The 23,331-nt window shown below is 44.5% G+C and overlaps 1 protein-coding gene across 1 annotated transcript; it reads left to right on the forward strand.

The window, feature by feature from the left end:
* Positions 1-1,142: 1,142 nt before the first annotated feature.
* Positions 1,143-4,521, forward strand: IL1F10 (interleukin 1 family member 10). The gene is made up of 4 exons (XM_052649733.1): positions 1,143-1,174; positions 3,540-3,625; positions 3,901-4,028; positions 4,309-4,521. The coding sequence occupies exons 1-4, from the start codon at positions 1,143-1,145 to the stop codon at positions 4,519-4,521; spliced, it is 459 nt and encodes a 152-aa protein (XP_052505693.1).
* Positions 4,522-23,331: the final 18,810 nt, after the last annotated feature.

A 23,331-nucleotide genomic window follows, 5' to 3' on the forward strand; every position in this document is an offset into this window, starting at 1 on the left:
TGGGGAGTGGGACAGGGTCTAAGCCAGGTTCTTCCTCAAACTGTGAGGCTGGAGCCCACCCACCCCCATCTAAGCCCTGGGGAATGTCTCTTAGCTAAACTCTTTGGGGGTACCTTCCATCCTGTTTCCCAGAGCTGGCCCCAGGGCACAGTCATGGCTCATACCCCTGCCAGCTCAGCTAGATGTGTTCCTGGATGGCCTCAAAGGAGGGCAATTCAGAGAGCCTGGAACTGGCTGGACTAGGGGCACCTTGGAGGACTCTCAGAGTCCAGCGATAGACAAGTCCCTGGTGAGAACTTTCTGCCTTGTGATGGGGTGATTTGGGGCCTTCGGGGTATCTGTTCTCCAGCTCCACCACCCTCCCTTTTCTTTTCTTTTTTTAAAATTGCAGCCATTCTGTTTTAAAACTTTTAATTGAATTATAGTTGATTTACAATACTGTGTTAGGTTCAGGTGCCCAGAAAGTGATTCAGTTATACATAGGTAGATAGATAGATAGATAGATGGGCTTCCCCTGGTGGCACAGTGGTAAAGAATCGGCCTGCTACAGACATGGATTTAACCCCTGAGTCAGGAAGATCCCCTGGAGGAGGAAATGGCAACCCACTTCAGTATTCTTGCCTGAGAAATCCCATGGACAGCGGGGCCTGGTGGACCACAGTTCACGGAGTCGCAAAGAGTCAGACAAGACTTAGTGAATAAACAGCAGCAACAGCAGCAGTAATATGTACAATTCTCTGTGCTATACAGTAGGTCCTTATTAGTTATCTATTTGTGTTTAGTTGTGTCTATATTTTAATCCCCAACTCCTTATTTATGCCTCTCGTGTCCCCTTTGTAACCATAGCTTGTTTTCTATGTTTGTGAATTTCTTTGTTTTGTAAGCAAGTTCATTTGTGTTATTTTTAAGATTCCACAGATAAACAATATTTTATATGATATTTGTCTTTCTTTGTCTGGCTTACTTCACTTAGTATGGTAATCTCTAGGTCCATCCACGTTGCTGTAAATGTCATTATTTCATTCTTTTTTATGACAGGCCATGATTCCATTGTGTATATGTACATCTTCTTTATCCATTCATACTCTGACAGCTCTTTTTTCTCCCCTCTCAGCGAGGACCAGTGACCCCTGCTTGTAAGGATGTGCTCCCTCCCCATGGCAAAATACTACATGTAAGTCTTCCTGGAGTCTATCTTTCCTAATCAGGGGTCTGGGAATGACAGAGGAAGAAAAGAAGGCTGAGTCAGAAGGATGAAGTTCCCTCTCACCCAGAAAGCTCAAGTACCCCATAATTAAGGCACTTACCATAATCACGGAAGCCTTCTTCCCTGAGCTTCTGCAAGAAGCCAGCCATTCTACTGCCTTGCCTTCATCCTGAGAAATCTACAAGGGAGTGTTACTAAACCCACTTTATAGATTTGAAAACTGAGGCTCAAAAAGGTTATTAAGTACCTGATGTCACACAGGACTAGGACTCAGACTCACATTCTCTGTACTGCTTCAGCCTCCTCTCTCTAAAAGCTCAAAGATAATTTTGAATCTCAATGATAGCATTTTTATATATTAACCTCTGTGGTTTTTACTCCCATTCTGGGCTTCTAACTCTTACTTTTCTCTCATTTGATATTTGAGTCTTTACTTTTCATTTACCACTTCATTATCCATGTTTTTTGTTGTAAACTCTCTTGAGCCCTTCAAGGAATGAGTTTGGGCATAATAAAAATAAAATAGGATTGACACCTGGGACGCATGCCCTCAGCTTCTCTATGAGTATTACTCGCTCACTTGTGCCCGACTCTTCGCGACTGAGTCCCTCCCTATGGACTGTAGCCCTCCAGGCTCCTCTGTCCATGGAATTCTCCAGGCAGGAATACTTGGAGTGGGTAGCCATTCCCTTCTTCAGGGGATCTTCTCGACCCAGGGATTGAACCAGGTCTCTTGCATTGGTAGGTGGGCCCTTTACCACTAACGCCACCTGGGAAGATTGTCTTCTCTGTGGCCCCATCCTCTCCTAGATATGGGGGATTGGTCAGGGCCCCCAGGAAGTTACAGCATGGCCGAGAAGGCAAGACACATGTGCATGGAGCCTGCAAATGACAAAACAGCTCTCTGGGGTCAGCTCTCTGGGGTCTCTAGCCTGGGTTCTGTCCCTGAACAGAATGTGGCTGGAAGTTCCTGGTAGTTGAGGTTGGAGGGAGAAGGCCAGCTGCCAAAACAGGTTATTTTCAGATCTTCATTTTTATTATGCAAGGGAACCTGCTTTAAACACATACAGTTATGAGCTCAGGGTATTATAATTAGCTGTTACTGAGAAAGATGAATCCCCTAGAGGTGGTGGTGTTGGCCCAGAGGTTCTGCCCTTGAAGGTAAGGAGCATCCCCAGGCCCGAGAGCAACTGATGGCCATCTCTGAAACCAGCCAGCAATGGGTTAACCTTGTGGGCATGGCATTGAGCTGCACAGACTCACCATGGTTCCTTTTCAGCCTCCCTGCACATGTTTACCCTCCCACACTGATCGTTAGAACCACTGCCAACCCCACTGCCAGTCATCAGGGCCCTGCTCTGACTCCCTGCTGACTGTATCTGGTACACCCAAAGCGGCCTACTCCATCCCCGCCCCGCCCCACCTCTTACATACTTACATGCTGGAGGGCTGGAGGGTCAGGAAAACTCTGTATACCTCAGTGAGAAGACCCTGACCCATAAATGCCCTGAGGGCCTGACAGGGGCCAAGCTTGGTAAAGACAGAGATGCAGTCTCTGAAAAATGCCCAGCCCCAGGAGAACTTTCCTATAGCCTATGGCTAACCTGGTCTTGACCTACATTTGGATGGAGTAGCATCCCTACTTCTTACCTGCAGGATGCTGGGGCAGTCTAAGTGAGGGTTGGGAAAGAATTTCCAGACAGAGAGCATTTCAGAAGGGAGTGAGTTTATTAAGAACAAAGAGCAGAAATAAGGAGGACACTGCAAGTGCAGTGGGCTGACCTCCTGACAGACCAGGGAAAGATAGTTTTCATGAGTTAATAGCTGATTCTTATAGCCTCAGAACAAAGATAATCCCTGCTGGAAGGATGGCATTGGGAGATTGGTTGGGGTGTTATGGGGTGTTTACTGGAGCAGGCTGCTGCTGCTGCTGCTGCTAAGTCGCTTCAGTCGTGTCCAACTCTGTGTGACCCCATAGACGGAAGCCCACCAGGCTCCCCAGTCCCTGGGATTCTCCAGGCAAGAACACTGGAGCGGGTTGCCATTTCCTTCTCCAATGCATGAAAGTGAATTGGGAGTCAGGAAGCTTGTTAGCGATGATCAGGGGGGCTTTTGGGAATGGTTACAAAGGGGCTCAGTCAACTTTGCAGGTGATCTTGGTTCTAGGTTCTGCTTCTGTGGCCATGGTGCAAGGTCTCGCACCCGTGGCCTGGGGCAGGACTCAACACAGAAGAACTGCTGATGAGCAGGTCATTCAGAGCCTGGGGCAGAAGGGCTGGGGGGCCTGGGGTGTCTGAAAGGGGTGGGCAATCAGCATCAATTCCTGTTCCAGAATTAAGGATGCAGAGCAGAAGGCTCTGTGCATGCGGGATGGCCAGTTCCTGGTGGGAGATCCCGATGCCGACAACTGTCATGCAGGTGAGCATCTGGGGCCTTGACCTCCTGGGACTTACACAAACTCCATCTGCCCCCAGGCTCTCCTTCCCCTTCTGTCTCCAGTGACAGTGAGAACTGAGGCAGGGAGATCTCTCCCAGTGAGGGATCAGGGCCTTGATAGGAGTCCCAGCCTGCAAGCAGGGGCCAGGTCAGCTGTGCCCTGGCCCAGTTCCTTCCTACCCAAGCTTTAGCTAGCTTAAGAGCTTGCAATCTGGGGTCCCCTCAGCACCTGGCTCTCTTCTCTTCTTCCCTCCAAGAGACCATCTGCATACTCCCCAACAGAGACCTGGAACGCACCAAGTTCCCCATCTTCTTGGGGGTCCAGGGAGGTAGCCGTTGCCTGGCATGTGTGGAGACAGGGGAGGGGCCTTCCCTGCAGCTGGAGGTGAGCAATCGCACCCTGTGCTGGGGGCCCCTATAGACCTCCAGGGTGCTCTGGCCTCTCTATGCCCATCTGTGGTCCAGCAAGGTCCACACATCCCTCTTGTTTGGATTTCTACCATCTCCCTCTGCACCCAGTGCCCAGACCCTTCCCTCTAGAACCTGCAGAGGGAATTTCCCTGGGGAAAGACTCACCTTTTGGTTCCCTCTTTGGCCAAGCCCCAGAAGCCTCGAGGGCTGACAGTCAGCTGTCCCATCCAGTCTCCTCTGCCTTGCGCCCACAGGATGTGAACATTGAGGACCTATACAAGGGCGGAGAAGAGGCCACCCGCTTCACCTTCTTCCAGAGAAGCTCAGGTCCCGCTTTCAGGCTCGAGGCTGCTGCCTGGCCTGGCTGGTTCCTCTCTGGCTCCTCTGAACCCCAGCAGCCCCTGCGACTTACCAAGGAGAGTGAACCCTCAGCCCGCACTGAATTCTGCTTTGAACAGAGTCGGTAGGGGGACAGGAAGCTGGGTTCTGGCCTGGTGCTCCCAAACCAAGCTCATCCTATTGAGGGTTGAGCAGAATAATGGCCCCCTCAACGAACTCCACATCCTGATCTCAAGAACCTGTGAATATGTTACCTTACCTGGCAAAAAAGGGAGTTTGCAAATGTGATTAAGTGAAAGCTAATCCATCCTGGGTTATCCCAGTGGACCCTTCATGATTAATCATCAGGGTCCTCATATGAGGGAGGGTCAGAAAGAGAATGGAAGATGCAATGCTGCTAACTTTGAAGACGGAGGAAGGGGCTATGAGCCAGTGAATGCAGGTAGTTCCTAGAAGCTGGGAAAGGGCAGGGGATGCATTCTCCCCTACAGCTTCTGGAAGAAACACAGCCCTGCCAACTTGATTTTAGTCCAGTGACTCCCATTTCAGACTTCTGACCTCCAGAATTGTAAAATAATAAATGTGTCTTGTTCTAAGCCATTACATTTGTGGTAATTTGTTACAGCAGCTGTAGGCAACCAACACAGGGCCCTCATGGGCCTCTGCGTGCAGCATTTAATGCAGAGGGATTGGGTGATTTGGTGAGCCCTTCTTGGAAGCCTGATCATGGTTTCTTCTCTGATCCCTCAGCTCTGGAGCTTAGAAATAACCGAGAAGCTCCAAGCAGAATCCAGCTCCCCTCCTCTGTCTATGGATAATGCCTTGGGCTGTTTACATTTTCAGTTTTGTTAATAGTTCAGGTAACAATTTTTCTATCAGACACTTCACAATGAATCAGTCTTCTAACTGATGGACCAGTACGGTTAATTGTCTGCTAGTTTTGATGTGTGAGGACCAAAGGGAACAGTTAAGAGGAGGCAGTGGGTTTGGACTGGATGTACTGAGTTTAAGGTTACCGTGGAACTGATGAGTTGAGTTGACTGGTTATAGTTCGGAAACAGAGATGGATCTCACCTGACAGTTTGTAGTTAGAACTGTTATACATCCTTGGAGCCCTCTCCATTACATAAAGGACCCATGGTTAGGCTCAAGTTAGAGCAGGGAGCCTGTCGTATCAAGGCTCAGAGGAGTGGGCCACTGGTACTCTTCTTGTTTCATACAACCACTCAGCATCTGGCCAACTTGTACTGTTAGCCAGGACATTTAAGAAGAGTGTGTCTCAGGAACTTCCCTGGTGGTGCAATGGATAAGAATCTGCCTGCCAATGCAGGGGACACAGGTTCTATCCCTGCTCCAGGAAGATCCCACATGCCACAGAGCAACTAAGTGCATACGCCACAACTACTGAGCCCATGCTCTGAAGCCCACAAGCCACGACCTCTGAGCTTGTGTGCAGCAGCTACTGAAGCCCGTGGGCCTTAGAGCCCACATGCCCCAACTTCTGAGGCCTGTGCACCTAGCTTGTGTTCCACAACAAGAGAAGCCACCACAATGAGAAGCATGCAAACCGTAATGAAGTGCGCTGCTCACTGCAACTAGAGAAAGCCTACGCAAAGCAACAAAGACCTGTCTTCATCCTCACAATGATCCTGCAAGGCAAGTGTTCTTACCCGCATTTGACAGGTAAAGAGACTGGACTAACAGAAGTGACATACTTAACTTGCTGAAGGTCACAAAAGCTGTACATGTATACCTGGTCCGTTTGACCCCAACCTTATTCCACAAATTTTTATTCCACTCTTATTCTAGGAGCAACAAAACTAAGTTTCCTTGCAGCTGATAACTGAGTGGGAGAAACACTAAACAAGCAAATACACAAACAAGAAACCAGACAAGGGCAATTTACATGAAAGAGGGTGAGGGCAGTAGGTATTTAATGGTAACATTAGAGAGGGCAGTCAGGGGAGGTGACTCTGACTTTTTGGAGGAGGTGACATTTGAGCTGATGCTGAAGGATACCATTGGGAGCAGGAAGGGATGCAGGAGAGAAATAGCAAACACACAACCCTGAGACGGAAGGGGCTCGGTGTGTCCAAATAGCAGTGGAAGGCTGGAGGGCTGCATCCTGGAGAGGGTTAGGAGATGGACAAGACCAGCAGGGGACTGGATCATGGTGGGGATCTTGAAGGCAAATTAGTGTTTTCACTTATTTTTAAGTGCCAAGGGATGCTATGGGAAGATTTTAAGCAGAAGAAAGACATGCCAGGCTTTGTGGCCCTAATAAATTGAGATTCTTTCCCTGCATGTTCCTCATCACTTGTCATCTGGCTATCATATCATAACTATGTATTTTTTTAATTAATTAGTTATTTTATAGTCTGGATGTAGCGGGTCTTCCCTGCTGCACGAGGGCTTGCTCTAGCTGTGGTTAGTGGGGGTTACTCTCTGTTGTGGTGTGCAGGCTTCTCACTGCAGTGGCTTCTTCTGTTGCAGAACATGGGCTGTGTGTGCACATGCTTCAGTGGTTGCTGCACATGGGCTCGGTAGTTTTGACTCGTGGGCTCTAGACCACAGGCTCACTAACTGTGGCACACGGGCATAGTCGCTCTGCAGCATATGGGATCTTCCTGAATCGGATCAAAGTAGTGTCTCTTGTATTGCAAGGCAGATTCTTAACCACTGGGCCACCAGGCAAGCCCCATAACTATGTATTTATGTTCTGGGACTACTCTGTGCTTTTCGAGGGCATGTTCTGTTCAATTATAGGCTTCCCAAGTGGTGCTAGTGGTAAAGAACCAGCCTGCCAATGCAGGAGACAAAAGAGATGTGGGTTCGATCCCTGGGTTGGGAAAATCCCCTGGAGGAGGGCATGGCAACCCACTCCAGTATTCTTACCTGGAGAATCCCACGGCCAGAGGAGCCCAGCCGGCTAAAGTTCACAGGGTTGCACAGAGTCAGACATGACTGAAGGGACTTAGCACACATGCATGCACTCTGTTCAATTTGGGTCACCAGTGCCCAGAGTAGTTGCTGGTACATTAAAGGCCCTAAGTGCAGTCTTGAATTAATGAGTGGATAATCACTTGGCTCTTGTTGGAACTTTGGGGTACAGTGTGAGGACAACTAGCAACAAGGTAGATAGACACCACGCAGTGTGGAGATATAGCTGGCGGAAAGGGCTAGACAGGCCTACACAAAGGAAAGAGCGTTTTGTCTGGGCGCCAGAGAAAAAGCAGGTTCCAGGCAGAGAATGTGGGGATAGGTATTTCTAAGCAGAGGAAGTAACTTGGGAAGGGGTGATAGAGGAGTTCCCAGCACATTTAGGGTGTGGATGAATCATCCATGTGCAGGGACCCAAGGCTTATGGCTGGGGAGTTGCCAAAAATTAAGAAGGGAAGATAGGTGGGGCCAGATTATGGATGCCTGGTGAAGGAGGAGACCTGGAAGAAACATCCAAGTATTTCAAGTAGGACCCAGATTTCAAGTCTGGGCCCCTGAGATCAGCACTGGACCAACCGGGCTGTTACTAGGTCTTCTGCTCATCTCAGCTTCCTCTCTGCTCTGCCTCTCACTTCTTCCACTCCCTGCCTTCTGTTTGGCTGTGTCCTGGCATCAGCTTTGATGCTGTGGTTCCAAGGTTGGCCTGACCCCTGCTTCATCTTTCCATACCAACTCCTCTCCTTCACCAGTGATAACTCAACTTGACCCAGCTTGGAACAGGGCCAAGGAGTGGGAGTTGCCTGGGTATGCCTGGGAGGGTGGTGGGCACAGTTCACTAGAGAAGGGCCAGCAAAGATGAGTTGGATCATATTCTTTATTTAAGTAAAAAACATTTGGAACATCTAATATATGTCAATGCAGTATTAGTGCTTGGGAGAGGAAGAAGATACAAGAGGTTTAGAAGACATGGCCCCTATGCTTTAAAGATGAAGTGACGAGGCATTACGAATAAAAGCCAAAATCCACTGACTGCTTTCTATGGAATGACTAGAAAACACTCCAAACAGCACTCAGGGGACCTTGGGTTGAAATAATGATGGGGTGTTCTGGCCCAGGGGATTTAAGAGTAAGAAATGGAAGCAGCTTCTGACAGATATGTTGGGATGCCAGGAATATATTCTTTGCCCTGCCCCAAGTATTGTCTCTGAAATTCTTCCTTCTTCCTGGTGACCACGCCAAAGGCTTCATTCCACAACAAGCCCATCAGAGCTGTTATTATGCAGATTCCTGAGAGAGGCACACATGAGGTCTTATCCACCATTGACATCTCAGAGTGAACTGAACTGGCAGGTCCTGAGCCAGAAACTAGTAAACAGGTGATTAGAACACAGTGTGGCAACCTCTCATTCAGGTAGCACCAGGGAGCTGGGCTACTGGATTGTCCCATCCCAAGGGGTCAGGAAAGGATTTAAGAGAGGTAATGCATGCATGAGAGCCAGCCAAGTGAGGGGCAGGAGGAGCTGTGGGCAGACACAGGTTTGCAGGAAGTCCTGAGTGCAACTGTGTGTGTAAGTGCATGCATCTATGCATGTGTACATACCCGTGTGCACACGTGTATGGTGTGCATGTATGCTGTATATGTGTGTCGACAAAAAGTTCCAGACAGAGGCAGTGGCTTATGCTTAGAGGACTTTGTCTTTATTCTGAGGAGCTCTGAAGAGACTTTATACAAGAGGATGATGTGTTCCGGGTCTCCTATAACTTCTATGTCCAAAGTCACATGGGCTGAAAAAAATATCACACTTCCTTCATGACCCAAATGTTCACTTTGGGATTCCATGCCCACCCTAAAGCCACTGTATTACTATAGTCCCTGCAAAACAAATGCTGAAGATATCACACACTCCATAGGCTATATAATACATGGAAGTCTGGGGAAGCCTAAACCCAAATTTAGGGAGGAAAAAGGAAAAGTGAAGAAGAAAAAACTCTAATGGAAACCAAAATTTCCTGAATACTATTGGGTCCACTCACCTGTGCAGAGTGAAGCCAATTTACTGACACCAGGTTGTGGTGAAGGCAAGTGTAGTGTTTACTGCAGGCACCCAGCAAGGAGTCCAGGTAACTAATGCTCAAAAGGCCCACTCTCAATGGTTTTCAGGGAAAGATTTTTAAAGTCAAGGTGAGGGAGAGCATCCCGGAATCCTCCAACATTCTTCTGATCAGTTGGTGGTGAGATAACCAGGAATCAACATCATCAACCTTCTTGTTCCGAACAGTCTTGGGTCTCCGTGCTTGTAGGGAGCACGTACAGTTAATTTTTACCTGGTGGGGGTTTCAGTATCTGTAAAACAGCTCAAAGGACATGAGTCAGAATATTATCTATAACCCTTAGTGAAGTGAAGTCACTCAGTCATGTCCTACTCTTTGCGACCCCACGGATTGTAGCCTACCAGGCTCCTCAGTCCATGGAATTTTCCAGGCAAGAGTACTAGAGTGGGTTGCCATTTCTTTCTCCTGGGGATCTTCCCTACCCAGGGATTGAACCTGGGTCTCCCACATTGCAGGCTGATGCTTTACTGTCTGAGCCACCAAGGAAGCCCAGGGAAGACAGCTGTAGCCCTTAAGAAGAAATTAATTGTCCTTAACTTCATTTAATGGCTAAAGAATTATTATTATGCCATGCTTCACTGTTTTCCTTTATTTTTACATGTTTTTCACTTCTCTGATTAAATTTATTGTTTGGAACCTGGGGATGATCTGCGAGGCTAAAGTTTTTCTATAAACAAGAGGCAGGCAGAGCACATGCAGGGTTTGTCCAGGGAAGGCCCCTATGGGGTACTGGTTAGTAACAGCATTTTGCTATAGTATACAACCATTTCTTAAGTGAGCATGTCAGAAATTAACATGTTGAGCATAGATAGAAAAACTAATGTCTTAGAAACACTGGCATTTGAGTTATTGAACCGTATTCCCTGTGGCTCAGATGGTAAAGAGTCTGCCTGCGATGCAGGAGACCTGGGTTCGATCCCTGGGTTGGGAATATCCCCTGGAGAAGGGAATGGCAACCCACTCCACTATTCTTGCCTGGAGAATTCCATGGACAGAGGAACCTGGTGGGCTACAGTTCATGGGGTCACAAAGAGTCGGACACGATCGAGTGACTGACACTTTCACACTTTCCAGCTGGATTTTACATTTGTGTAATTAAAAGAGTTTGTTAGTGATTTGACCAAAACAAAAAAATCTATCTATCCCCAAAGTAAATTCCAATCTCTGCCTGCTCAATAGGCACAGACTCTTGAGCAAATCCAGGATCCACATCCCATAAGCCTACCTGAGGCCCGGAACTTGCAATGTACTCTCTGGGCTGCAGGTGGCGACAAAGATCAATTTCCTGCGGTGGTTTTTGGCTGCAGAGCTGGGTGAGCAATTATGTCCCCTACACTTGAACAAATACCCTTTGGAGATTGTATTCCGAAGACCAATTTGCTCTAAGTTCAACAAAGTTAGCCTAGGTACCCAACTAACACAATCAGCTCTCTAGTACTGTACTGTAATAAGGTTTTAATAATTTTCAGACAAAGAAGACATAAAAGACAGACACACAAAAAATAAAACATTTTAAACCTTACAGTACAGTGCCTTGAAAAGTACTCTACTACGGTTAACAGATAACATGTTGAATGAACAGGCAGGAAGAGTTAGTGACTGGAGGAGGGAGAGGAGGTGGGAAACGGTAGAGCTGAAGGAACATCAGCAATAGGACCCGGAGGGCAAGCTGCAATCTCACTCACACTTGACGCTAATGGCACAGGCTCTCCTTGCTGGGACCAGACACGTGTTCATGGCTTTGAAAGTTCACAACTTGAAGGTTCGTATGGTGGTGGTGCGTGTGCACTCAGTCGTATCCAACTCTTTGTGACCCCATGAGCTCCTCTACCCATGGAGTTTCCTCCGCAACAATATTGGAGTGGGTTGCCATTTCTTCCTCCAGGGGAGTCTTCCTGACTCAGGGATTGAATCCGAGTCTCTTGGGTCTCCTGCTTTGACAGGTGGGCTCTTTGCCAGCTGAGCCACCTGGGAATATAGGCACCTTATTGTAATCCCTCCAGCATTTAGTACCCAGTGTCTCAGCCCCTCTCCCTGTGATAGAGACACTGCAGTGAATCCTCCTCTCCTACACTCATCCCCTCTGACTCCCTTGCTCAGACTCTGGTCACAGAAGGAGGGACAGAGGAGGCTGGCAGCCTGCGGTTTTAGTACAGGCTCTTCTACACTGAACGATTTCCTGAGGACATTTTCTGAGGGCCCATCATTCTAGGACCTGAGACACAGCAAATAGCACAGTCATATGAGCCTGTCTGCTCTGAGCAGACAGGTAATCTGCAGACTCAGGTATCTCCACGATAAGTATCTTCCAGACTGGTTCCAGGGGACACTATTCTAATGAATGTTCATGGGTTTATGTGGAAAATGAGACAGTTAATGTATGTGTCAGCTTGGCTGAATTAGGGCTTCCCTGGTGGCTCAGACCATAAAGAAACTGCCTGTAATGTGGGAAACCTGGGTTCAATCCCTGGGTCTGAAAGATCCCCTGGAGGAGGGCATGGCAACCCACTCCAGTATTCTTGCCTGGAAAATCCTATGGACAGAGGAGCCTGGTGGGCTACAGTCCATGGGGTTACAAAGAGTCGTACATGACTGAGTGACTAACACTTTCACTTGACTGAATTGAGGGATGCCCAGAGAGTTGGTTAAATATTACTTCTCTGTGTGTCTGTGAGAGCGTTTTCAGAAAAGTTTAGCATTGATAAAAACAGATTTCTTTAAATGTTTTAGTTTATTTTTGGCTGCTCTGGGTCCTTTTTGGTGCGTGTGGGCTTTCTCTACTTGCAGTTCAGTAGTTATGGCCCAAGGGCTTAGTTGCTCTGTGGCATGCGGAATCTTCCCAGACCAGGGATCAAACCTGTGTCCTCTATATTGGCAGGCAGGTTCTTTACCACTGGACCATCAGGGAAGTCTGAGGTTAACATTCCCATCGGTAGAACCAGTAAAAGAGATGGCCCTCACCTACATGGGTGGGTATCATCCAATTCACTGAGGGCTTGAATCCAACAGAAAGGCTGAGGAAGGGTGGATTTGCTCTCTTTTTTTGAACTTGGATGTTTATCATCTTCCCCTTTCTTTAAATAGTGGAGTTCCTGATTCTAGGGTCTTTGGAGTCCAAGACTTGTACCAACAGTATCCCTCCACACACACAGCCCCCTGGACTCAAATTATACCACAAGCTTTCCTGGTCCTCAAGCAGACTGCAGGGCTTCTTGGCTTCCATATATGTGTTATGTGTGTATATATGGGTTATATGTATATACATATGTATCTATATAAATAATGCATATATATGGAATATATATGTGTCTGTTATATAACATATGTGTGTTTTATATATATGACATATATATTTATAATATGTAACACATAATACATCAAATATATATATATCTCATACTCTTTCTCTGGAGAACTCTAATACAGCTGTCTGATTCTCCTCTATGACTTTCCCTGTTTACTCTGCTTCAGCCACATCACACTCCTTGCTGTTTTTCAGAGACAAATGCTCCAGGCTGATACCACCCCAGGGCCTTTGCACCAGCCTTCAGTGTGGAAGTCTCATTCCTCAGGGAAGGCTCCTCTGATCTCTTTAAGTAAAACTGCAACCTGTGCCCCTCTCTGAACTTCAACTCTCCTGAGCCCTCTCTTGTGCTCTCACTTTCTATCACAATCTATGATTTATTATTTATGCATTGCTCTGTTGACAAAAAGTTAATCTGTAGTCGATCTAAGAAAGAAATGGAAAATTTTTACTCTAGCCAACCTGAAGATTATAACCCTGGAGACAGTCTTTCAGAAAGCCAGTTAACCAGTCATAGGTCAAAGAACAGTGATACACATTTTTGAGATAGAGGGTCACACATCAGATGATATACTGATAGTTTATACAATCCAGATCTGCATGTACAAAGTGAGTAGTGGGTCATCATGACCCAATTATGTATGAGGTTAGGAAGCAATGTTATCTGCTAAGGAGGTCTGGTTAATGCAGTCACACAATACACACTAAAGAGGAGAGAGAAGACCTAAATGGACAGAGAAAAACATTGTTGTTGTTAAGTTTTGTCTGACTCTTTGCCACCCCATGGACTGCAGCACACCAGGCTTCCCCATCCTTTGCGGTCTCAGAGTTGACTCGAACTCATGTCCTGTAAGTTGGTGATGCCATCCAACTGTCTCATCCTCTGTCATCCCCTTCTCCTGCCTTCAATCTTTCCCAGCATCAGGGCCTTTTCCAATGAGTTGGCTCTTCATATCAGGTTGCTAAAGTATTGGAGCTTCAGCTTCAGCATCAGTCCTTTCAGTGAATATCCTCGGTTGGTTTGCTTTAGAATTGATTGGTTTGATCTCCTTGCTGTCCAAGGGATTCTTGCCATAAAATATGAAATTTCTTTTTCATCAGTATATTTCCCTCTTCTCCTTCCACTAGAATGCAAGTTCCATAAGGTGGAGGTTTTTGCCTGCTCTGTTCATTTTTATTTCATGACATGAAAAAATTCTTATCACATGTGTAAGGCACTCATCAACATTTGCTGAATGGATATGGGAATAGATGTATAAACAAGTTGCAGGACTACTTGTTATGGTCATGGTACAGAGCAGTCCCAGGAAACTCAAATAGTATTCCACAAATGATCTGATTTGGATGTCAGGCTCTATGGAGAACAGCCCCAGATTTGTCAGGAAGGACTTTGGCAGTGTGAGGGAGTAGTGGAGAAGAATCCAGTTTCCAGAAGGAGGGCTGGTGGAAATGGATGGGGCCTCAGGGCTCCCAGCTGAAGTCTGACGCCTTTTGCATGGTCTCTCAGTTACCTATTGCTGTGTAACAACCAATCTTAACTTAGTGACTTAGAACAATTTATTGTTTTTCATGACTCTGTGTGTTGCCCCCGGCCATATTTATTATGATAAACGTACTTGTGCTATTCTTCTGATATTATCTTCTTTTTATTTTCTTGCTTCTCTTCCTTCCATGCATATTTTTTAAGCTTTTTATTTTGTATTTGCATGTAGCCAATTAACAGTGTTGTGATATTTCCAGGTGAACAGCAAAGGGCCTCAGCCATACATATATATGCATTCATTATCCCTCAAGCTTTCCTCCCATCCAGGTCACCACATAACACTGAGCAGAGTTTCATGTGCTATACAGCACGTCCTTATTGGTTATCCATTTTAAATATAGCAGTGTGTACATGTCCATCCCAAACTCCGTAACTATCTTCCTTCCAGCAAACCTAAATTCATTCTCCAAGTCTGGGAATCTCTTTCTGCTTTGTAAGTTCATTAGTACCATTTCCTTTTAGAGTCCACATATAAGGGGTGTCATATGATATTGCTCCTTCTCTGTCTGACTTATTTCACTCAGTATGACACTCTCTAGGTCCATCCATGGTGCTACAAATGGCATTATTTCATCATTTTTGATGACTGAGTAATATCCCATTGTATATATGTATCATATCTTCTTTATCCATTCCTCTGATGACTTCCATGAATATTTACTGAATCCTCCTTTACATTCTGCAGAAGGAGATATATGTGAGATTTGACCTCCTAGTATAGGAGAGCAAAATTTAGCACCCAAAATCTTTGGCATGTGGATTATTTTGAGCTGAAAGCAATCAAAGCCCCAAAGGTTTGGGGTGAAAGTTTGAACTCTCCCCTAGCTGCCTAAAAGAATGTAGGCATAGGGACTGTTCCAGGAAGGGAGCTGTCCCCATAGATAACTATAGCATGAACTAGGTGTGTAATCAGGAAGGGGTCTATCAAAGTCTGTTTTTTAAAATTCCCCTCTGTTTCCCCTTGTCTCTGCAGGGCCAGCAAACATTTGTTTGCCAAACATTTGCTTTTCCATCTCCATGTCAACTGCCTTTCTCCCCTTTGGAGTCCCAAAACACCCTCCACACCCTCAATATCCTCTTTTGTCTGTAACTGATATTTAAGGTGAGGGTTTCAGCCATTTTGAGGAGTTTCACAGATTTGCTAGGTCTCTCCCATTTGTACGTGTTATTAAACTTTTGTTTGATTTTCTCTTGCTAATGCCTCATGTCAATTTAATTCTCAGACCATCCAGAAGAACCTAGAAGAGCAGAGAAAAATTTCTTCTTCTCCAATACCAGTCTTCTTAAATTCTTACTTCGTTTTTTGTTTTTTTCAATATTTAAAAAAATTTTGTTTCTTGCTCTCCGAATCCCTGAGTTCAGTGCTGTGCACACAGTGAGAGCTTAATCAATGGCTTTGAATGATTCTAAGAAAACTGTAGATGCAAAGAACATTTTCATCAATATCCTCAAGAATAATGATGTTTAACTTCTATGCAGAGTACATCATGAGAAATGCTGGACTGGAAGAAACACAAGCTGAAATCAAGATTGCTGGGAGAAATATCAATAACCTCAGATATGCAGATGACACCACCCTTATGGCAGAAGGTGAAGAGGAGCTAAAAAGCCTCTTGATGAAAGTGAAAGAGGAGAGCAAAAAAGTTGGCTTAAAGCTCAACATTCAGAAAACGAAGATCATGGCATCTGGTCCCATCACTTCATGGGAAATAGATGGGGAAACAGTAGAAACAGTGTCAGACTTTATTTTTTGGGCTCCAAAACCACTGCAGATGGTGACTGCAGCCATGACATTAAAAGACGCTTACTCCTTGGAAGAAAGGTTATGACCAACCTAGATAGTATATTCAAAAGCAGAGACATTACTTTGCCGACTAAGGTCTGTCTGGTCAAGGCTATGGTTTTTCCTGTGGTCATGTATGGATGTGAGGGTTGGACTGTGAAGAAGGCTGTGTGCCAAAGAATTGATGCTTTTGAACTGTGGTGTTGGAGAAGACTCTTGAGAGTCCCTTGGACTGCAAGGAGATCTAACCAGTCCATTCTGAAGGAGATCAACCCTGGGATTTCCTTGGAAGGAATGATGCTAAAGCTGAAATTCCAGTACTTTGGCCACCTCATGCGAAGAGTTGACTCATTGGAAAAGACTCTGATGCTGGGAGGGATTGGAGGCAGGAGGAGAAGGGGACGACCAAGGATGAGTTGGCTGGATGGCATCACTGACTCGATGAATGTGAGTCTGGGTGAACTCTGGGAGATGGTGATGGACAGGGAGGCCTGGCGTGCTGCGATTCATAGGGTCGCAAAGAGTCGGACACGACTGAGCAACTGAACAGAACTGGGGTCTTCTCTGAAGTTGTAATGCAAGGGCTGCTCTTTTTGAGGAGTGTGTGGGCTCAGTAGCTGCAGTGCTGGCTTCTCTTGTTGTGGCCCTTGGGTTTAGTTGCTCCACAGCATGTGGGATCAAACCAATGTCCCCTGCATTGGAAGGTGAATTCTTATCCACTTGACCGCCTGGAAAGTCCTGACAATTTGTTTACTACATTAAACTATAACTTGGCCTTAGAGCACCAGAGGTTCTCAGATTCTCTTGACCACTTATATCAGGATCAGCTAGTTAAAAATGATTCCTGGGGAGACAGGAGAAGATGGCGGAGGAATAGGATGGGGAGACCACTTTCTCCCTCACAAATTCATCAAAAGAACATTTAAACCCTGAGTAAACTTCACAAAACAACTTCTGAATGCTGGCAGAGGACATCAGGCACCCAGAAAAGCAGATCATTGTCTTCAAAAACAGGTAGGAAAAATATAAAAGACCGAAAAAAGAGACAAAAGAGGTAGGGAGGGAGCTCCATCGTGGGAAGGGAGTCTTAAAAAGAGAGAAGTTTCCAAACACCAGGAAACACTCTCGTGGCCGTGTCTGTGGCGAGCCTTGGAAGCACAGAGGGCAACATAACAGAGAGGAAAAATGAATAAATAATTAAAAGCAACAGATTACGAGCCCATTGGTAACTCCCCCAGCAGAGAAGCAGTGCAGACGCCTGCATCCGCCACTAGCAAGCGAGGTATGGGCAGGGAGGCGTGGGCTGCAATGCTTTTCAAGAATCGGGCCGGAATGGCTGATCGTAACCAGAGCGAACTAACTTGGGCTAGCAAACCAGATTGTGGGATAGCTACCGCGCGAAAAGCTCTAACATAAGACACCGCCAGGACCGCACACAGAACAAAGGACGGAACAGAATTAGCCCGCTGCCGACCATCCCCCTCCAGTGACTGGCAGCCAGAGCCGGAAGGGCTGGAAGGGGGCAATCACAGCCCCAGAAAAACTTCCAAACTGCAAGCAAACTTCTTTGCTAACTAAGACTTCTTGGGGTTCTGGACAGTCACCATCTGCCTAATAAGGGGCGCCAGTTGTACACCCAGAAAACTAAGCAGCAGGGTCAGGAAAGGTGATAAGTCAAAGCGACTACGCTCACCAAAACTCCCAAGCTGCTCGGACCTGGGAAGGGCACAAAACTCAGGCCCAACAGAGTCTGTGCCTCTGAGGACTACGTGAGTACCTGAGCCTGAGCGGCTTAGAACGGGGAGGTGCATGCAGCCCAGGGCCAGCCTCAGACGGTTCCCGGTGGAGCAGCCTAGAGCCTGAGCAGTGTGCGCCATGAGCGGGGACAGGCCCAGAGGGGCTGAGACACTGCAAACACACGCCAGTGTTATTTGTTTGCAGCATCCCTCCCTCCCCATAGCGCGACTGAACAAGTGAGCCTAAAAAAAAAAGGTGTCCACCACCATCCCCCTTGTGTTAGGGCGGAAAACAGACACTGAAGAGACCAGCAAACAGAAGAAGCTAAAACAGAGGGAACCACCTTGGAAGTATAGATCTTAAGAAATATAAGCCAGACCAAGGAACTATCCGAAAATGAACTGACCCCACACTGCCCACAACACCACCAGAGAAGTCCCAGATTTACCTTTACTATTTTTACGATCATTCTTTTTTTTTTTTGCTTTGTTTTGTTTTTTAATTTTATTTTAACATTTTTAAATTTTTAAGTTCTTAAAGCAAACGCCATATATATATATATATATATATATATATTGTGGTTGTTGTTTTTTTAATAATTCATGTGACTTTTTTTTTCTTTCTTCTTCATCTTTTCTTTAATATTGTATTTTTGAAAATCTAACCTCTACTTTAGATTTTTAGTCTTTGCTTTTTGGTATTTGTTATCAATTTTGTACCTTTAAAAACCCAACCTTCAGTACCCATTTTTACGTGAGAGTGAGATTACTGGCTTGACTGCTTTCTCCTCCTTTGAACTCTCCTTTTTCTCCACCAGGTTGCCTCTGTCTCCTCCTTTCCCTCTCTCTTCTCTACCCAACTCCATGAATCTCTGTGTGTTCCAGACGGTGGAGAACACTTAGGGAATTGTTCACTGGCTGGATCTATCTCTCCTTTTCATTTCCCTCTTTTACCCTCCTGGCCACCTCTGTCTCCTTCCTCCATCTCCTCTTCTTTGTATAACTCCATGAACATCTCTGAGCAGTCCAGACAGTGGAGCGCACATAAGGAAGTGATTACTGCCTAGCTTGCTCTCTCCTCTTCTGATCCCACCTCATCTAATTCCAGTCACCTCTAACTCCCCCCTCCCTCTTCTCCCTGTAACTCAGTGAGCCTCTCTGGGTGTCCCTCAATGTGGAGAAACTTTTCATTTCTAACCTAGATGTTTTATCATCAGTGCTGTATAGATGGAAAAGACTTGAAGCTACTGTAAAAATAAAACTGAAAACCAGAAGCAGGAGACTTAAGTCCAAATCCTGAGAACATCAGAGAACTCCTGACTCCAGGGAACATTAATAGATAGGAGCTCATCAAATGCCTCCATACCTACACTGAAACCAAGCACCACCCAAGGGCCAACAAGTTCCAGAGCAAGACATACCATGCAAATTCTCCAGCAACACAGGTACACACCCCTGAGCTTCTAAATACAGGCAGCTCAAGTTATTCCAAAACCACTGACATCTCATAACTCATTACTGGACACTTCATTGCACTTCAGAGAGAAGAAATCCAGCTCCACCCATCAGAACTCCGACACAAGCTTCCCTACCAAGAAACCTTGACCAGCCACTGATACAACCCCATCCACAGTGAGGAAACTCCATGATAAAGATAACTCCACAAATGGCCAGAATACAGAAAGGCCACCCCAAACGCAGTAATATAACCAAGATGAAGAGACAGAGGAATACCTAGCAGGTAAAGGAACAGGATAAATGTCCACCAAACCAAACAAAAGAGGAAGAGATGGGGAATCTACCTGATAAAGAATTCCAAATAATGATAGTGAAAATGATCCAAAATCTTGAAATCAAAATGGAATCACAGATAAATAGTCTGGAGACAAGGACTGAGAAGATGCAAGAAAGGTTTAACAAAGAGCTAGAAGAAATAAAAAAGAGTCGTATATAATGAATAATGCAATAAATGAGATCAGAAACACTCTGGAGGCAACAAATAGTAGAATAATGGAGGCAGAAGATAGGATTAGTGAAACAGAAGATAGAATGGTAGAAATAAATGAATCAGAGAGGAAAAAAGAAAAACGAATTAAAAGAAATGAGGACAATCTCAGAGACCTCCAGGACAATATGAAATTCTCCAACATTTGAATTATAGGAGTCCCAGAAGAAGAAGACAAGAAGAAAGATCATGAAAAAACACTTGAGGAGATAATAGTTGAAAACTTCCCTAAAATGGGGAAGGAAATAATCACCCAATTCCAAGAAACCCAGAGAGTCCCAAACAGGATAAACCCAAGGTGAAACACCCCAAGACACATATTAATCAAATTAACAAAGATCAAACATAAAGAACAAATATTAAAAGCAGCAAGGGAAAAACAACAAATAACACACAAGGGGATTCCCATAAGGATAACAGCTGATCTTTCAATAGAAACTCTTCAGGCCAGGAGGGAATGGCAAGACATACTTAAAGTGATGAAAGACAATAACCTACAGCCCAGATTACTGTACCCAGCAAGGATCTCATTCAAATATGAAGGAGAAATCAAAAGCTTTACAGACAAGCAAAAGCTGACAGAATTCAGCACCACCAAACCAGCTCTCCAACAATTGCTAAAGGATATTCTCTAGACAGGAAACAAAAAGGGTGTATAAACCTGAACCCAAAACAATAAAGTAAATGGCAATGGGATCATGCTTATCAATAATTAACTTAAACGTAAATGGGTTGAATGCCCCAACCAAAAGACAAAGGCTGGCTGAATGGATACAAAAACAAGACCCCTATATATGTTGTCTACAAGAGACCCACCTCAAAACAAGGGACACATACAGGCTGAAAGTAAAGGGCTGGAAAAAGATATTCCATGCAAATAAAGACCAAAAGAAAGCAGGAGTAGCTATACTCATATCAGATAAAATAAACTTTAAAACAAAGGCTGTGAAAAGAGACAAAGAAGGACACTACATAATGATCAAAGGATCAATCCAAGAAGAAGATATAACAATTATAAATATATATACACCCAACATAGGAGCACCACAATATGTAAGCCAAAATACTGGAGTGGGTTGCCATTTCCTTCTCCAGGGGATCTTCCCAACCCAGGGATCGAACCTGGGTCTCCTGCACTGCAGGCAAATTCTTTACCGACTGAGCTACAAGGGAAGCCCAAGACAAATGCTAACAAGTATGAAAGGGGAAATTAACAATAACACAATAATAGTGGGAGACTTTAATACCCCACTCACACCTATGGACAGATCAACTAAACAGAAAATTAACAAAGAAACACAAACTTTAAATGATACAATAGACCAGTTGGAGCTAATTGATATCTATAGGACATTTCACCCCAAAACAATGAATTTCACCTTTTTCTCAAGTGCTCACGGAATCTTCTCCAGGATAGATCACATCCTGGGCCATAAATCTAGCCTTGATAAATTCAGAAAAACTGAAATCATTCCAAGCATCATTTCTGACCATAATGCATTAAGATTAGATCTCAATTACAAGAGAAAATTCATTAAAAATTCAAACATATGGAGGCTAAACAACACGCTTCTGAATTACCAACAAATCACAGAATAAATCAAAAAAGAAATCAAAATATGTATAGAAATGAGTGAAAATGAAAACACAACAACCCCAAACCTGTGGGACACTATAAAAGCAGTGCTAAGGGGAAAGTTCATAGCAATACAGGCATACCTCAAGAAACAAGAAAAAAGTCAAATAAATAACCTAACTCTACACCTAAAGCAACTAGAAAAGGAAGAAGTGGAGAACCCCAGGGTTAGTAGAAGGAAAGAAATCTTAAAAATTAGGGCAGAAATAAATGCAAAAGAAACAAAAGAGACCATAGCAAAAATCAACAAAACCAAAATCTGGTTCTTTGAAAGGATAAATAAAATTGACAAACCATTAGCCAGACTCATCAAGAAACAAAGAGAGAAAAATCAAATCAATAAAATTAGAAATGAAAATGGAGAGATCACAACAGACAACACAGAAATACAAAGGATCATAAGAGACTACTGTCAGCAATTATATGCCAACAAAATGGACAACGTGGAAGAAATGGACAAATTCTTAGAAAAGTACAACTTTCCAAAACAACCAGGAAGAAATAGAAATATTAACAGACCCATCACAAGCACGGAAATTGAAACTGTAATCAGAAATCTTCCAGCAAACAAAAGCCCAGGTCCAGACGGCTTCACAGCTGAATTCTACCAAAAATTTCGAGAAGAGCTAACACCTATCCTACTCAAACTCTTCCAGAAAATTGCAGAGGAAGGTAAACTTCCAAACTCATTCTATGAGGCCACCATCACCCTAATACCAAAACCTGACAAAGATGCCACAAGGAAAGAAAACTACAGGCCGATATCACTGATGAACATAGATGCAAAAATCCTTAACAAAATTCTAGCAATCAGCATCCAGCAACACATTAAAAAGATCATACACCATGACCAAGGGGGCTTTATCCCAGGGATGCAAGGATTCTTCAATATCCGCAAATCAATCAATGTAATTCACCACATTAACAAATTGAAAAATAAAAGCCATATGATTATCTCAATAGATGCAGAGAAAGCCTTTGACAAAATTCAACATCCATTTATGGTAAAAACTCTCCAGAAAGCAGGAATAGATGGAACATACCTCAACATAATAAAAGCTATATATGACAAACCCACAGCAAACATTATCCTCAATGGTGAAAAATTGAAAGCATTTCCCCTAAAATCAGGAACAAGACAAGGGTGCCCACTTCATCGCTACTGTTCAACATAGTTCTGGAAGTTTTGGCCACAGCAATCAGAGCAGAAAAAGAAATAAAACGAATCCAAGTTGGAAAAGAAGAAGTAAAACTCTCACTATTTGCAGATGACATGATCCTCTACATAGAAAACCCTAAAGACTCCACGAGAAAATTACTAGGACTAATCAATAAATATAGTAAAGTTGCGGGATAGAAAATCAACACACAGAAATCCCTTGCATTCCTATACACTAATAATGAGAAAGCAGAAAAAGAAATTAAGGAAACAATTCCATTCACCATTGCAACGAAAAGAATAAAATACTTGGGAATATATCTACCTAAAAAACTAAAGACCTATATATAGAAAACTATAAAACACTGATGAAAGAAATCAAAGAGGACACTAATAGATGGAGAAATATACCATGTTCATGGATCAGAAAAATCAATATAGTGAAAATGAGTATACTACCCAAAGCAATCTACAGATTCAATGCAATCCCTATCAAGCTACCAGCGGTATTTTTCACAGAGCTAGAACAAATAATTTCACAATTTTTATGGAAATACAAAAAATCTCAAAAAGCCAAAGCAATCCTGAGAAAGAAGAATGGAACTGGAGGAATCAACCTGCCTGACTTCAGGCTCTACTGCAAAGCCACAGTCATCAAGACAGTGTGGTACTAGCACAAAGACAGAAATATAGATCAATGGAACAAAATAGAAAGCCCAG

Source organism: Budorcas taxicolor, chromosome 11 (assembly GCF_023091745.1).
Source record: "Budorcas taxicolor isolate Tak-1 chromosome 11, Takin1.1, whole genome shotgun sequence".
Taxonomy (NCBI): domain Eukaryota; kingdom Metazoa; phylum Chordata; class Mammalia; order Artiodactyla; family Bovidae; genus Budorcas; species Budorcas taxicolor.